The sequence below is a fragment of the Salmo salar genome, chromosome ssa21 (genome assembly GCF_905237065.1).
Source record: "Salmo salar chromosome ssa21, Ssal_v3.1, whole genome shotgun sequence".
NCBI lineage: Eukaryota > Metazoa > Chordata > Actinopteri > Salmoniformes > Salmonidae > Salmo > Salmo salar.
The window spans coordinates 28,964,977-28,980,234 of record NC_059462.1 but is presented as its reverse complement, the minus strand read 5'-3'; the positions used below and the strand labels follow the sequence as shown (position 1 = coordinate 28,980,234).

Genomic DNA, 15,258 nt, shown 5'->3' with positions numbered 1-15,258 from the left:
TGTGTGTGTGTGTGTGTGTGTGTGTGTGTGTGTGTGTCCTCTGACCCAAGGTGAGGGGTACAGCAGTCTATGGACCAATTACTGTAGACAGCTGCTTTATTGTGGAACACACACTCAACACACACACACACACTGTCTCTATTTTTTCTTACCTACACCCATGCACACACATACCCTTCCCCTGTGACAGCGTAACAGTGTGTGTTAGGTCTGACAGTATGGCTGCTGGCCCTATGGCCACCCTATTCCCATGACACCCCTACACAATCTGATTGGGATGGGGCCACACCATGGTTCCATATGTCCCTTTTTCAGCTATGCTGTTTCCTTCATTTATTAGTCTGTTCGTTTCTCTGTGTAAGAAGGGGCATATTTTACATGTAATATGGTAGCATTAGCTTGATATCATGATATTTGGGTACTTGGTCCATGTAATAGAGTAACCTTTATTGAGCTTGCTGTTGATCTGTTTGTGTCTCTCATTGGTTATACAGTATAACATGTGACTTCCAATATACCCTCCAGCTCTCCTCTGCCTCACCCTCCCAACCTTGTAGAGTAGCTTTATTAGCTCCCCAGGCCAATTACAGTGACAGTGATAGCTAAGCAGGTGTTATGCTGTAGTTTTACAGTGATAAAGCCCTATATTCTCTCCCCTTTTACTGCTCCCAGATCGTCTATAAGCTTATTGAACTGTTAAACATCAATTTCTCATCACCATGACCAGGTCCACCAAGGTGCTGGGTTGCCTGGGAACGTAGACCTTATTATTTACTCAATAATGAAGGTGCTTGTGAAGCAGGCTGCTGGGGTGGTCATCTTTGTGTGTGACTGGATGGTGGAACAAGATAGCATGTGTTTCAGTTAGATTCAGTGATGGAGGTTATTTGTGTTTTGGAGATGACATATACATACAAAACCATTCCCGGATCAATTGGTAATCATTACATCAGACAGTTGATAAAGACATACGTTATGTGTGGTGTCACTGATGAACACCGTGGTCATCTCACTAGCACCTTTACCCAATACGATATGTCACCATTGGTGTCTAGATACTATCGCAGGGGAGAGGAGGAGGAGGAGGGGGGGTGAAAGAAGAACGAGGCAGACAATACCATTCCTCGTGTATTCCTCATGCTGCAGTCACTCCCCGCGAGGCTTTATTAGTGGCTCGGCTCGTCTTATCTCTCACACAATCTGGCACGCACAAGAGAGTCAGCACGCGCGAAGGTGAGACACGAGCAGGCGGAAGGATTCCCTGTAATCGGTCCCCTCACAGAAGAATGGTCCCTGGCATGCAGTTTTCTAAAGCGCATCATAATATCACGGGAAAACAAGGCGGACTACAGGAGTCACTGTCTCCACGAGCGCACCCTCTCCTCACAACAACCTCATGTGTTTTCTACAACGGAGGTCAAGAGACAACACTTAAGAAAATCTGTCCTCAAACAATCAAGTGATGCTCAAATGAAAAGAACGAAAGAACGACAACAGAAACACCTGTCGTCCGCTTATAGTTAATGGACACGTAAAATAGTTTTGAATAGAATAACATCTAATTTCAAGTTGGCATCACCTATAATAAAATAAATGTTGCTCGAAACTGAAATGTTGATGAGAAGGGTTGGAGATGTGTGACCGTGAGTGACACCGACGAGAGTTTTTACAGTGGAAATAACTCCTCAGGGGTGCACCCTTCTTGGATAAAGTTGAGCAAATTTAAATTGGTAAGTTGTAACATTCCTCAAATTGAAACTAATAACTGCTTTATGCTGGCTGGTTTTAAAGCATATCTTTTTCCTTTTTATAATTGGCCTTTCTTTTATTATAGAAATAGTTACAGTGGTGTATGATCATTTACGTTATCCCCTCTACACTCTAAACGTTACATGATGAGGCGGCAGGTAGCCTAGTGGTTAGAGCGTTGGGCCAGTGCATGAAAGGTTGCTGGGTCGAATCCCCGAACTGATATTCTAAAACAAAAATCTGTCGTTCTGAACCAGGCAGTTCCCCGGTATGCCGTCATTGTACATAAGACTTGCCTAGTTAAATAAAGGTAAAAACTTTTTTTAATGAATCATGATTCCTTTATATGACCCAACATATAAAGGATATCCCGTTTGTGCATATTTCAAACGCGCGTCATTCAACCATACAGCGGGTGAACAGTCTGCAAGACAGATGGCCAGCTGCTCACGTGAATCGAGAGCTCTCCCAATAATCAATTTAAATTAAGTCAGATGATGATTTAATGTCTGCTGTGTTAGGTGGTCTCTGTTCGCAGCTATAGGATTTAATGAAATGCAGCCTGTGGAAATTTGATTGGATAAAATGGGCAGATGAGACAGTCTTAAAAGGGTCAAGACTAGACAGAATAGCAAAACTTTATGAATAGTAACAAGCTATTTTCGATAGGGCTTTTTAATAATCCAGATACTCCACATTGTATCAACAGGGAAATAAGCACCTAAATCAGACAATAATAAGCCTAGACGAAAGTGATTTGTTAGAATCAGCACCAAGGACAGCGCACAACAGGTTTGCGAACATGCGCGTCTTGCAAAAATATTCTCTCCGTTTTTAAAAATCGAAAATCGAATTGTCCATAGAAACTTAACGTATTCTCTCACATATACTTTGTTATAAGACTAAACCCTATTTTTCCCACAGGGGGAACCTTTGATCTGAAAACAGACCACAAAACAGACGGCCTGAAGATGATGTTGAGTCCTGACCAGCCAGACGTTGACCTGCCCTGGGGGCAGCCCGACACAGAGACCCTGCTGAACAGCATCAAGATGGAGTGCGCCCCCCAGCCCGCGGAGCCCGCAGAGGGCGAAGGCAAGGCGCGCTCTCTGTCCATTCCTTCCCTCAGCAGGGAGGAGAAGAGGAGGCGGAGGCGCGCTACAGCCAAGTACCGGTCCGCGCACGCAACAAGAGAGCGCATCCGCGTCGAGGCTTTCAACGTTGGGTTCGCCGAGCTGAGGAAGCTTCTCCCGACACTTCCGCCAGACAAGAAGCTGTCCAAGATTGAGATCCTCCGGCTCGCAATCTGCTACATCACCTACCTCAACCATGTGCTGGATGCGTAGGTCATCAGTCAAGGATGGACACCGTCAGTGAAGGAGAGAGATGAAGACTGAAGATGGAGACTGGGTAGGGTGGACTGCATACGAATGCTTGATAGACATTGTTGACACATATCTGGCCTGGGAGCACTGCTGTGCCTGTAGTGTGTGCCCAAGTGCCCTGTGTGCTGCCGCTCTAGGCCAGAGTCGCACAGTAAAACAGGACCTAATGTCTTTCTCTTTCTCAGTGTTGTGACGGAGAGAAACTGCTGCCCCACTGGACTTACCCACAGACTTACCCAATCGAATCCAAATTTGCAGTGTCAGAAAACGCAATAATGTCGGGTGATCTTACTTCTTATAGGGTTAGTAGCCTAGTATTGAAAAGCAGCCCTGTCTCTCCTGACAGGGCTGATTTAAAGGACCTATAGCTGTAGAGATTCGCTGAAATCAGTGATGAAGATCAAAGTAGAATATAAGTGCCACTTATTTACAGATATGATATGTTGTATATTATATTCGTTATTTGTTTTTGGATTAGGCTTAGTAAATTATGTATTTATCAATTCATGTTTACATTGTAATTTCTTATGTCTGGTGTTTGCACATGCATATTTATTTGTAATATATATAACAATTATTTATACTCTGACAACAGAATGAATACTGTTGCTCTTTACTGCACTTTTTATCGGATTTTATCTATTAAAAATTTCCCTAAATGTTTTTTAAAATCCCTGTTAAATCCAGAGGTTTCAAGTGAGACTGCAGTGTTTTGTTTGGTAGGGTGAGACTCAGTTTCAGCTTTAGGCCTACAATTTCATTATTAGATTTTTTGATTGTCCAGAAGTTTGTTGGTTTCATGTTCAGCTTTCAAGGACAATAACATTTTTTCTGTGACAAACTCCATAGTTTACTTTAGCCAATACCTGCTTTCCAAAGATTGCTTAACATTTCAGGGTGTCCTTTTGTAGTAGGCCATATATATAACACACCTAAACAGCTTTTGTTAATAAATTAATAAATTGTTAATACATATTTTTATCTTAAATGTTTGTTGTTGTATGGACATTCTGGCAGACATTCAGGTGGAAATTCGACTAAAACATTTCTAAACTAAAGATATCTGTGACGCCAGGCTATTTCATAATTTCCCCAGATTGCAGAGCCGAGGTCTGTGCCAATGTCTGAGCTGGGGATTCGCTCTGCAGCGGAAGGACAGACGCTCTCCCCACGGAAGGGGCAGGTGTTCCTGCAGACGAGCAGAGACAACTGCATTACAGCCCATCCGTCTGCCAAATCCCCCGGGACGGGCGCGGGCACACACACACACACACACACACACACACACACACACATTTAGGGAGAGGTGACATGGGAATCATGGACAAACGAAAAAAGCATCATATTGGCTGGACAAAGAGAGCTTATTCGATGGATAAATAATAAGGACAATAATTGTAGGCTGTGGCCCTAATATTTATGGATAGCCCATTGATAAATAATGCAACATAAAGCAGCACAGCAAATGCTACATGAGAAACATTAAATATTTATAAACAAACAAGATTTTCTACATGGAAATTCATGTCAGTTTTGTGAATACAGAAGAAGCATGTTGTGGGTCTAATTAGTATAACAAAACAAAACCTATTGAAACAAACTAGGCTAATACTTTGTTCAAGGTAATTATTTACAATGAAATAATCTATAAAAAATATACCTCAAGTAAATTCGGGTAGCTAAAAAGCTTGCATCAACTAAAGCCACAAAACAAAATTATAAGGAGAAAATTAAGGAAACGTCACATAGGGGAAAGTGGGGTAAGTCGTGCCAAAGGGTTAGTTGAGCCGTTACAAAGGTTATACATCAGTTGGAGTCTCTATAAGCTACAATATGAGGTCCTAAAACTAGCACGAAAGTGCAGCCTTGTAGCTGTGTGGGCTAATATAGTGAAAATGGTGGCTTTGGTGTAAATTGTGCCATTTGGCCAGGTGTAAGTTGAGGAAATGGTTAATCAATATACCCCATAATGATGACACTTTGTCAGTTTTATGCACAGTACTTTGAAGACACCTCACATTTGTGTGCTTAGTCAAGTTCAAATGATGACAAATGCCTCCCTGGGTCTCCCGAGTGGCACAGCGGTCTAAGGCACTCCAGCACAGTGCTAGAGGCATCACTACAGACCCAGGTTCGACCCCGGGCTGTAATCCAACCAACCGTGATCTGGAGTCCCATAGGGCGGCACACAATTGGTCCAGCGTTGTCCGGGTTAGGGGAGGGTTTGGTTGGGGGGCTTTACTTGGGTCATCGCAATCTAGCAACTCCTTGTGGCGGGACGGGCGCATGCAGGCTGATCTTGTCATCAGTTGAACAGTATTTCCTTCGACACATTGGTGCGGCTGGCTTTCGGGTTAAGCCGGTGGGTGTTAAGAAGCACGGTTTGGCAGGTCATGTTTTGGAGGATGCATGACTTGACCTTCACCTCCCGAGCCCGTTGGGGAGTTGCAGCGATGAGACAAGATGGAAATTGGGGAGAAAAAGGGGGTACAAAAAATGAAAATGCCTTCCTCAGTTGGGTTTGCCTCCCTCAAGGCCACAATTGAAATGTTTTCTTCCCAACGTGTTAGAAATGTGTCCCTATATGCTTACCCTGTAAGTTGTGCCAAGAGACCACTTTCTTTTGCATAAGCTATGTTTTCAAACTGTTATGTTTACATTAATTCTGAATATTTCCAGGGATACACAACATCCTGAAATATATGTACAGTGCCTTCAGAAAGTATTCATACCCCATATCCCAACATTCTGTTGTGCTACAGCCTGCATTCAAAATGGTTTAAACATATTTCTTTCTCATCCATCTACACACAATACCCTATAATGATCAAGGGAAAACATGTTTTTATACATTTTTGCAAATTTACATAAGTATTCACACCACTGAGTCAATACATGTTAGAATCACCTTTGGCAGAGATTACAGCTGTGAGTCTTTCTGTGTAAGTCTAAGAGTTTTGCACACCTCGATTGTACAATATTCGTCCATTATTCTTTTCAAAATTCTTCATGCTTTGTCAAATTAGTTGTTGATCATTGCTAGACAACCATTTTCAGGTTATATACATAGAACTCAGCCACTCAGGAACATTTACTGCCTTCTTGGTAAGAAACTCCAGTGAAGATTTGGCCTTGTGTTCTAGGTTATTGTTCTGCTGAAAGGCAAATTAATCTCCCAGTGTCTAGTGGAAAGCAGACTGAACCAGGTTTTCTTCTTGAATTTTGCCGTGCTTATCTCCCTTTCATTTATTTTTTATCCTGAAAAACTCCCCAGTCCTTAATGACTACAAGCATACCCATAACATGATGCAGCCACCACCATTCTTGGTAATATGGAGAGTTGTACTCAGTAATGTATTTCATTACAATTGCCCAAACATAACACTTTGTATTCAGGAAAAAAAAGTGAATTGATTTGCCAAATAGTTTGCAGAATTACTTTAGTGACTTGTTGCAAACAGGATACATGTTTTGGAATATTTTTTCTCTGTACATGGTTCCTGCTTTTCACTCTGTCAATTAGGTTAGTATTGTGGAGTAACTACAATGTTGTTATCCTTCTTCAGTTTTCTCCTATCATAGCCATTAACCTCTGTAACTGTTTTAAAGTCACCGTTGGCCTCATGGTGAAATCCTTGAGCAGTTTCCTTCCTCTCCGTCAACTGAGTTAGGAAGGACGCCTGTATCTCTGTAGTTACTGGGTGTATTGATATACCATCCAAAGTGCAATTAATAACTTCACCATGCTCAAATGGATATTCAATGTCTTGCTTTTTTATTTTTACCCATCGACCAACAGGTGCCCTACTTTGCGAGGCATTGGAAAACATTCCTGATCTTTGTGGTTGAATCTGTATTTGAAGTTCCCTGCTCGACTGAGGGACCTTACAGATAATTGTATGTGTGAGGTACAGAAATTAGGTAGTCATTCAAAAATAATGTTTAACACTATTATCGCACACAGAGTGAGTCCATGCAACTTATTATATTACTTGTTAAGCACATTTTTACCCCTGAACTTTCCATAACAAAGAGGTTGAATACTTATTGACTTAAGACATTTCAGGTTTTCATTTTTAATGCATTTGTAAAAAAAATATAAAAAAATAAATGAAAAACATTATTCCACTTTGACATTATTGGATATTGTGTGTAGGCCAGTAACAAAAAAAAATCTCTGTCACTCGGCCCTAGGGGGATGGGGTATTGTCTGTGGCCACTCCAGCAGCAGGGGCTTGGGCGAGAGCTGGGCCTGAGCTGGCCTATAGGCCCTTTGTCTCCACACACAGATGGGCCGTAAGAATCCCACAAGCCTCGAGGTGGGGGGACGGAGAGTGGAGAAAAATCTCTGTTTGACTCTGGTATAGGATGCAAAACTACACATCCACACACACATAAATAGGTAGCCGAGTGGTTAAGGGTGTAATTGCTCCAGGGTCAATGTCAATAATGGCTGATCCCTGGTTGTGACCCCACTCTCCAAGGGTGTCTCAGGGGGAGTTGGCATATGTAAAAAACACATTTCCAATTCACATGCGTATAATAAAAATGTCTACATGTGTGAAATAGGACAAAAGTACCAACCTAAAAAATATAGAAACACACACACAGAATCAATGCCAATGGGTGTGAAAGAGTTCTGTGGTGCAAGGCTGCCCTCTGTTGGTCTATAATACTATATAGACTATTGTAGAAATAAGCATGTCAATGATCAGCAGCCCTTCAATGTGCATTAAAAAGATGGGAACACACACAAACTGAGGAAGGATAGTCTGGCCATTCTCAATGTAGATATTTAGCCACAACCACACCTTTAATATTCACAGATCTGAAAGAATTGGACAGGTAAAAACAGGCTATCCTTTCACATCTGCAAACACAGTAAGGATTTAGTTTAATAAGACGAGTGGCTAGGGACAGTAATGGTACAACGCTTCTGGGAGTCCTTATCTATTGTACAGCAGAGTGTAGCCCAGACTACAGTGTCATGGGCTACACAGCTGACTGCCCTTGACCTGTGTGTGCATGCGTTTGTGTGTGTGTGCATGCGTTTGTGTGTGTGTGCATGCGTTTGTGTGTGTGTGCAGGCTAACACAACTGCAGGGGTTCCAGGATTATTTCCAGCAACATTGCAAACTGTTTTAGAGACTGAGGGACAGGGTCTGGCAGTGCTCCAGTCCTCCCTGTCAGACTGAGGGACAGGGTCTGGTAGTGCTCCAGTCCTCCTTGTCAGACTGAGGGACAGGGTCTGGTAGTGCTCCAGTCCTCCCTGTCAGACTGAGGGACAGGGTCTGGTAGTGCTCCAGTCCTCCCTGTCAGACTGAGGAACAGGGTCTGGTAGTGCTCCAGTCCTCCCTGTCAGACTGAGGGACAGGGTCTGGTAGTGCTCCAGTCCTCCCTGTCAGACTGAGGGACAGGGTCTGGTAGTGCTCCAGTCCTCCCTGTCAGGCTGAGGGACAGGGTCTGGTAGTGCTCCAGTCCTCCCTGTCAGACTGAGGGACAGGGTCTGGTAGTGCTCCAGTCCTCCCTGTCAGACTGAGGGACAGGGTCTGGTAGTGCTCCAGTCCTCCCTGTCAGAATGAGGGACAGGGTCTGGTAGTGCTCCAGTCCTCCCTGTCAGGCTGAGGGACAGGGTCTGGTAGTGCTCCAGTCCTCCCTGTCAGGCTGAGGGACAGGGTCTGGTAGTGCTCCAGTCCTCTCTGTCAGGCTGAGGGACAGGGTCAGGTAGTGCTCCAGTCCTCCCTGTCACACTGAGGGACAGGGTCTGGTAGTGCTCCAGTCCTCCCTGTCAGACTGAGGGACAGGGTCTGGTAGTGCTCCAGTCCTCCCTGTCAGGCTGAGGGACAGGGTCTGGTAGTGCTCCAGTCCTCCCTGTCAGACTGAGGGACAGGGTCTGGTAGTGCTCCAGTTCTCCCTGTCAGGCTGAGAGACAGGGTCTGGTAGTGCTCCAGTTTTCCCTGTCAGACTGAGGGACAGGGTCTGGTAGTGCTCCAGTCCTCCCTGTCAGGCTGAGGGACAGGGTCTGGTAGTGCTCCAGTCCTCCCTGTCAGACTGACGGACAGGGTCTGGTAGTGCTCCAGTCCTCCCTGTCAGACTGAGGGACAGGGTCTGGTAGTGCTCCAGTCCTCCCTGTCAGGCTGAGGGACAGGTAGTGCTCCAGTCCTCCCTGTCAGGCTGAGGGACAGGTAGTGCTCCAGTCCTCCCTGTCAGGCTGAGGGACAGGGTCTGGTAGTGCTCCAGTCCTCCCTGTCAGGCTGAGGGACAGGGTCTGGTAGTGCTCCAGTCCTCCCTGTCAGGCTGAGGGACAGGGTCTGGTAGTGCTCCAGTCCTCCCTGTCAGACTGAGGGACAGGGTCTGGTAGTGCTCCAGTCCTCCCTGTCAGAATGAGGGACAGGGTCTGGTAGTGCTCCAGTCCTCCCTGTCAGGCTGAGGGACAGGGTCTGGTAGTGCTCCAGTCCTCCCTGTCAGGCTGAGGGACAGGGTCTGGTAGTGCTCCAGTCCTCTCTGTCAGGCTGAGGGACAGGGTCAGGTAGTGCTCCAGTCCTCCCTGTCACACTGAGGGACAGGGTCTGGTAGTGCTCCAGTCCTCCCTGTCAGACTGAGGGACAGGGTCTGGTAGTGCTCCAGTCCTCCCTGTCAGGCTGAGGGACAGGGTCTGGTAGTGCTCCAGTCCTCCCTGTCAGACTGAGGGACAGGGTCTGGTAGTGCTCCAGTTCTCCCTGTCAGGCTGAGAGACAGGGTCTGGTAGTGCTCCAGTTTTCCCTGTCAGACTGAGGGACAGGGTCTGGTAGTGCTCCAGTCCTCCCTGTCAGGCTGAGGGACAGGGTCTGGTAGTGCTCCAGTCCTCCCTGTCAGACTGACGGACAGGGTCTGGTAGTGCTCCAGTCCTCCCTGTCAGACTGAGGGACAGGGTCTGGTAGTGCTCCAGTCCTCCCTGTCAGGCTGAGGGACAGGTAGTGCTCCAGTCCTCCCTGTCAGGCTGAGGGACAGGGTCTGGTAGTGCTCCAGTCCTCCCTGTCAGGCTGAGGGACAGGGTCTGGTAGTGCTCCAGTCCTCCCTGTCAGGCTGAGGGACAGGGTCTGGTAGTGCTCCAGTCCTCCCTGTCAGACTGAGGGACAGGGTCTGGTAGTGCTCCAGTCCTCCCTGTCAGGCTGAGGGACAGGGTCTGGTAGTGCTCCAGTCCTCCCTGTCAGACTGAGGGACAGGGTCTGGTAGTGCTCCAGTCCTCCCTGTCAGGCTGAGGGACAGGGTCTGGTAGTGCTCCAGTCCTCCCTGTCAGAATAAGCAACAGGGGAATTGGTAACCATTTAAACTCCTGTAGAAGTGGCACTATGGTTATTGTGAGTATGCATGTTCCTTTTACTCCGCCTTCTAGTGAGTTTACACAAACTGTAATCTCCTACCATTCTGATAGATTGGAGACTGTCAGAAAACATGGTTGTAACGTTAATAATTTGGTTGTTATTCCATTGGTTACCATGAGGCAGATGCTCCATGGGCAGAGTGGCCCACACTCATTGAATATGGCACTTTTAAAATGTTAGAACAATCAAAAATAAAACCTTTCTTGTGAATGACCTCATTACTGAGCTCAAAGTTGATTGCATGTTTCTCACTGAAACATGGCTGTCTTCAGACTGTAGTGTTGCTCTTATTGAAGCAACTTTGGGTCTTTTGAGTATCATGCTATACTGTTTAAATGTCAGCCATCAGTGCTGGCCATAACCTTGTATAGGCCACCAAAGCACTGCCCCACTTTCTTTACTGATTTCTCAGAACTATTGTCTACTATCCTTGAGAACTATGATAAAATCATTGTGTTGGGCAATTTTAATATTCATGTTGACAAAGAGACTGACTCCAAGGCTATTGAATTTATTAATCTTTTGAGCTCTATGGATGTTATCCAACATGTTACTGGGTGCACCCATAACCGCAGCCATACTCTGGACCTGGTTATTACCAAGGGACTTTCTACTGGGCCCACCCATAACCACAGCCATACTCTGGACCTGGTTATTACCAAGGGACTTTCTACTGGGCCCACCCATAACCGCAGCCATACTCTGGACCTGGTTATTACCAAGGGACTTTCTACTGGGCCCACCCATAACCGCAGCCATACTCTGGACCTGGTTATTACCAAGGGACTTTCTATTGACATATCCTCCATTGCTGATGTTGCTTTATCTGATCACCACTGTGTGTTTTTTACTAGCTTGTAGCCCACAGCACATGGTAATACTGAACACATTATTAAGAAATGCTATCTTACCTCTGAAGTTGCTACAGATTGCAATGAGTGTATGAACATTACTCATTCACCTATTCTGCCTTCCACTTGTGATGATTTAGTTGATAACTTTAATAGCAAATTAAAGGCAACCATTGATACCATAGCTCCAATAAGGTTGAAAAAAGCCACATCCAAACAGAGAGCCTCTTGGATGAGTGAGGAAACAAATCAATTCAAGAGAAATTGCAGAAAGGGAGACCGGAAGTGTAGAAAGTCAAAGTTCTGAGAGAGCAACTTCGCATATGTAAGGCAATTATAAATGCCAGATGGGCTCATTTTTCTAACTTGATCACTAATAATCAGAATCATTCGAGTGTGCCTGATATATCCTAAATGTGAATTTTCCTCCACATCTAACTGTGATGAGTTTGCAGTAAATTTCAGAGATATTATAATAAACATTAGGCTCAGTCAAGCAAGACCTGATGAGAAGTTTGATGATATGTGCCCTAGCCTAACACGCAAAGGCTCTATGGATTTATTTTCCCTGGTTCACACAGACATGCTCAGGAATGTCATATCACAAATTCAGCATTCTACCTTCGTGCTTGATCCTATACCCACCACCTCCTTCAAAAACAGTTTTTAATTGCAGATCTGAAGAAGTGCAAGCTATTGTTAATCACTCCCTGTTCGCAGGCACAGGGCCACAGTGTCTCCCCACCCCTCCTGTCTCAGCCTCCAGTATTTATGCTGCAATAGTTTGTGTCGGGGGGCTAGGGTCAGTCTGTTATATCTGAAGTATTCCTTCTGTCTTATCCAGTATCCTGTGTGAATTTAAGTATGCTCCCTCTAATTTCTCTCTCTCTCTCTCTCCTTTTCTCTCATTCTCACTCTCTTCTCTCGGAGGACCTGAGCCCTGGGACCATTCCTCAGGACTACCTGGCCTGATGACTCCTTGCTGTCCCCTGTCCGGTCGTCTATGAACGTTTGAACATCTTGGCCATGTTCTGTTATAATCTCCACCCGGCACAGCCAGAAGAGGACCACCCCTCAGAGCCTGGTTCCTCTCTAGGTTTCTTCCTAGGTTCTAGCGAGGTTTTCCTAGCCACCGTGCTTCTACATCTGCATTGATTGTTGTTGGGGGTTTTAGGCTGGGTTTCTGTACAGCACTTTGCGACATCGGCTGATGTAAAAAGGGCTTTATGAATACATTTGATTGATTGATTGATTGATTGATTGATTGATTGATTGATTGATTGATTGATTGATTGACTTTCCCCACTGCACTAAAAACTGCTATGGTGAAACCCCTTCTGAAGAAAAGTTTTCTAGATTATTCAGCTCTTAGCAATTTTCGGCCAATCTCCCACTTTCCATTCTTAAGTAAAATTCTGGAGAAATTGTTTTTCAAACAACTAAATGACAGCCTTAGTTAAAGTGGTAAATGATCTTAGAGCCAACACAGATGCCAAACAGCTCTCTGTCCTTGTACTCTTGGATTTAAGTGCTACATTCGACACTGTTGACCATGATGTCCTTCTGGACAGACTGGAGAGGTGGGTTGGCCTCTCCGGTCCAGATCTAAATTGGTTTAGGACCTTTTTAACCGGTCAAGAGTTTTTTGTCACCCTTGGTGAACTTAACTCAGAGAAAATACATATCACGTGTGGCGTTCCACAAGGTTCGATTTTGAGTCCGGTACTGTTCAGTTTATATGTTACCCCTTAGCAGCGTTATCAGAAAGCACAGCAGACGATACACAACTTTACATTTCTGTGTCACCAGAGGATTTTAGCTCCACGGATAAATTATTAGACTATGTTATTGATTTAAATACTTGCATGACTCACAACTTCCTCCAGCTAAATCAAGACAAGACCGAGGTAGTTATTGTTAGCACAGAGAAAGAATCTTGTCGCACATTTTAATTCACGGGCAATAATGATAAAACACTAGGTAAAAAACCTAGATGTCATTTTAGATTCTGAACTCAATTTAGAATCCCACATTAGGAATATGACCAAAATAGCTTTTTACCACCTGAGGAACATTGCCAAGGTGTGGCCGTTTCTCTCTCAGGCTGATACAGAGAGGCTCATCCATGCTTTTATTACAAACAGGCTTAAGTACAGTAATGATCTCCTGTCTGGTCTACCCAAGAAAGCCATTGGTCAACTGCAAAACATATAGAATGCTGCAGTGCAAGACCAGACAGAGAGCACACATTACACTGGTTTTAAAGTCTCTGCACTGGCTGCCTGTGAGTTTTAGAGTTCATTTTAAGATTATTCTATTGGTTTTTAAATCAACCCACGTTTGTGCACCGAAATAAATGTCAGACATGCTTTTAAGTTATGTACCCAGTAGGTCCCTCAGGTCCTCTGGCACTGGCCTTTTAACTATCCCAAAGCCTAGGACTAAGAGGCATGGAGAGGCAATCTTTAGTTAATATGCCCCTAGCCTCTGGAATAGCCTGCCGGAGAACCTGAGGGGGGCCAAAACTGTGGACATATTTAAAAGAGATCTTAAAACACACCTTTGTAGCTTTGCTTTTCCTTAGGGTGCTTTTTAGTCATTCAGTTTTTGTTATTCTTTAGTTTTTTATCCTCTTGTGTTTGTTGTGTAGTAAATATTTCAGTTTTTATTTTCCTCGTTTTTTCCTGTGAAGCACATTGTGTTGCATACCATGTCTGAAATGTGCTGTATAAATACAGCTTGATTTGATTTGATTTGGTTTTTAAGCCTTCCCTGTAGCTCAGTTGGTAGAGCATGGTGTTTGCAATGCCAGGGTTGTGGGTTCGATTCTCACGGGGGGCCAGCGCAGAAAAAAAATGTATGAAATTGTATGAAATGTATGCATTAACTACTGTAAGTTGCTCTGGATAAGAGCGTCTGCTAAAATGACTAAAATGTACAAATGTATAATTCTACAGAAAAAAAGAAACCAACCATCTTGAATGGTAAAAAAAAAAATTGCATCAATTGCTAATTAATTCATGAATTAGATTCTAAATATGGGGCATGCTGATAACTGCCTACACACTAATGCCCCCTATTATACACATCTCTCATTTCCTCTATCTCCCCCCAGAATCCATTCACTGTCTGTCCACCACTGAGCCAGCAGATCCAACCCACTTGCTTACAATTGCACTAGGGTCGGACAGGCTTCCTGTGTAGATTAAGACACCACGGAGCCGGTGTGAGATATGGCTCTGAAAACGTACCTCAATCCAGGGATGATGTGCCCTCGACCACTAGTTTTTAAGTAAACTGCTGTTTTTGTCCTCATGCTAGCTAGCAGTAGCCACAGCAGCCTTTATAGAATGGCACGTCGCGTTGAACAACAAAGGAGCTGATTGGCTGACGCTGCCATTCTAAAACGCTACCTAGCTTAAGGACACAGATTGTCCAATATATTTACTAGATACTCTAGTGGCCGCTCTAACATTGAAAATAAATGTCTTCAAAAATGGAAGGCAGTCGGGAGAAGGCAAAATCAGGTGGGACCATTCTGGCCAATGAGAGGTGTGAATAACAGGCACAACGGTTTCCAGAAGCACAAAGTCAAAATTGGCTAAATCGTAAAAAATTCCTCAAAACAAACATTTGGTTATTGGTTTTAATTGAAGGTTAGGCATAAGGTTAGCAGTGTGGTTAAGGTTAGGTTTCAAATCAAATTAAGATGATAAATTGTAGAAATGGGCTGGGTTTGTGGCAATTAGTGATGACAGGCACAACTCCGATATAAAGTGTTTTACCGGGATGTCACATGTCCTATTTATATCAGTACAGTCATAACAACCTATGATCTAAACAGGAAGCCTGTTGGACCATAGTGCAGCTGTAAGCAAGCGGGTCGGATCTGCTAGCTATCTGCTGGAG

The 15,258-nt window shown here is 44.5% G+C and overlaps 1 protein-coding gene across 1 annotated transcript; it reads left to right on the top strand.

Annotated features, from left to right (window-relative positions):
• The first annotated feature begins 1,165 nt into the window (after window positions 1-1,165).
• Window positions 1,166-4,103, top strand: LOC106582104 (helix-loop-helix protein 2). The gene is made up of 2 exons (XM_014164848.1): window positions 1,166-1,730; window positions 2,674-4,103. Exon 2 carries the CDS (start codon window positions 2,721-2,723, stop codon window positions 3,093-3,095), a length of 375 nt encoding a protein of 124 aa, XP_014020323.1. The 5' UTR covers window positions 1,166-1,730; window positions 2,674-2,720; the 3' UTR covers window positions 3,096-4,103.
• The last annotated feature ends 11,155 nt before the right edge of the window (window positions 4,104-15,258 follow it).

Coding starts and splice junctions, on each gene's coding strand:
- LOC106582104 (XM_014164848.1), top strand. CDS start 2,721: ATGATGTTGAGTCCTGACCAGCCAGACGTTGACCTGCCCTGGGGGCAG.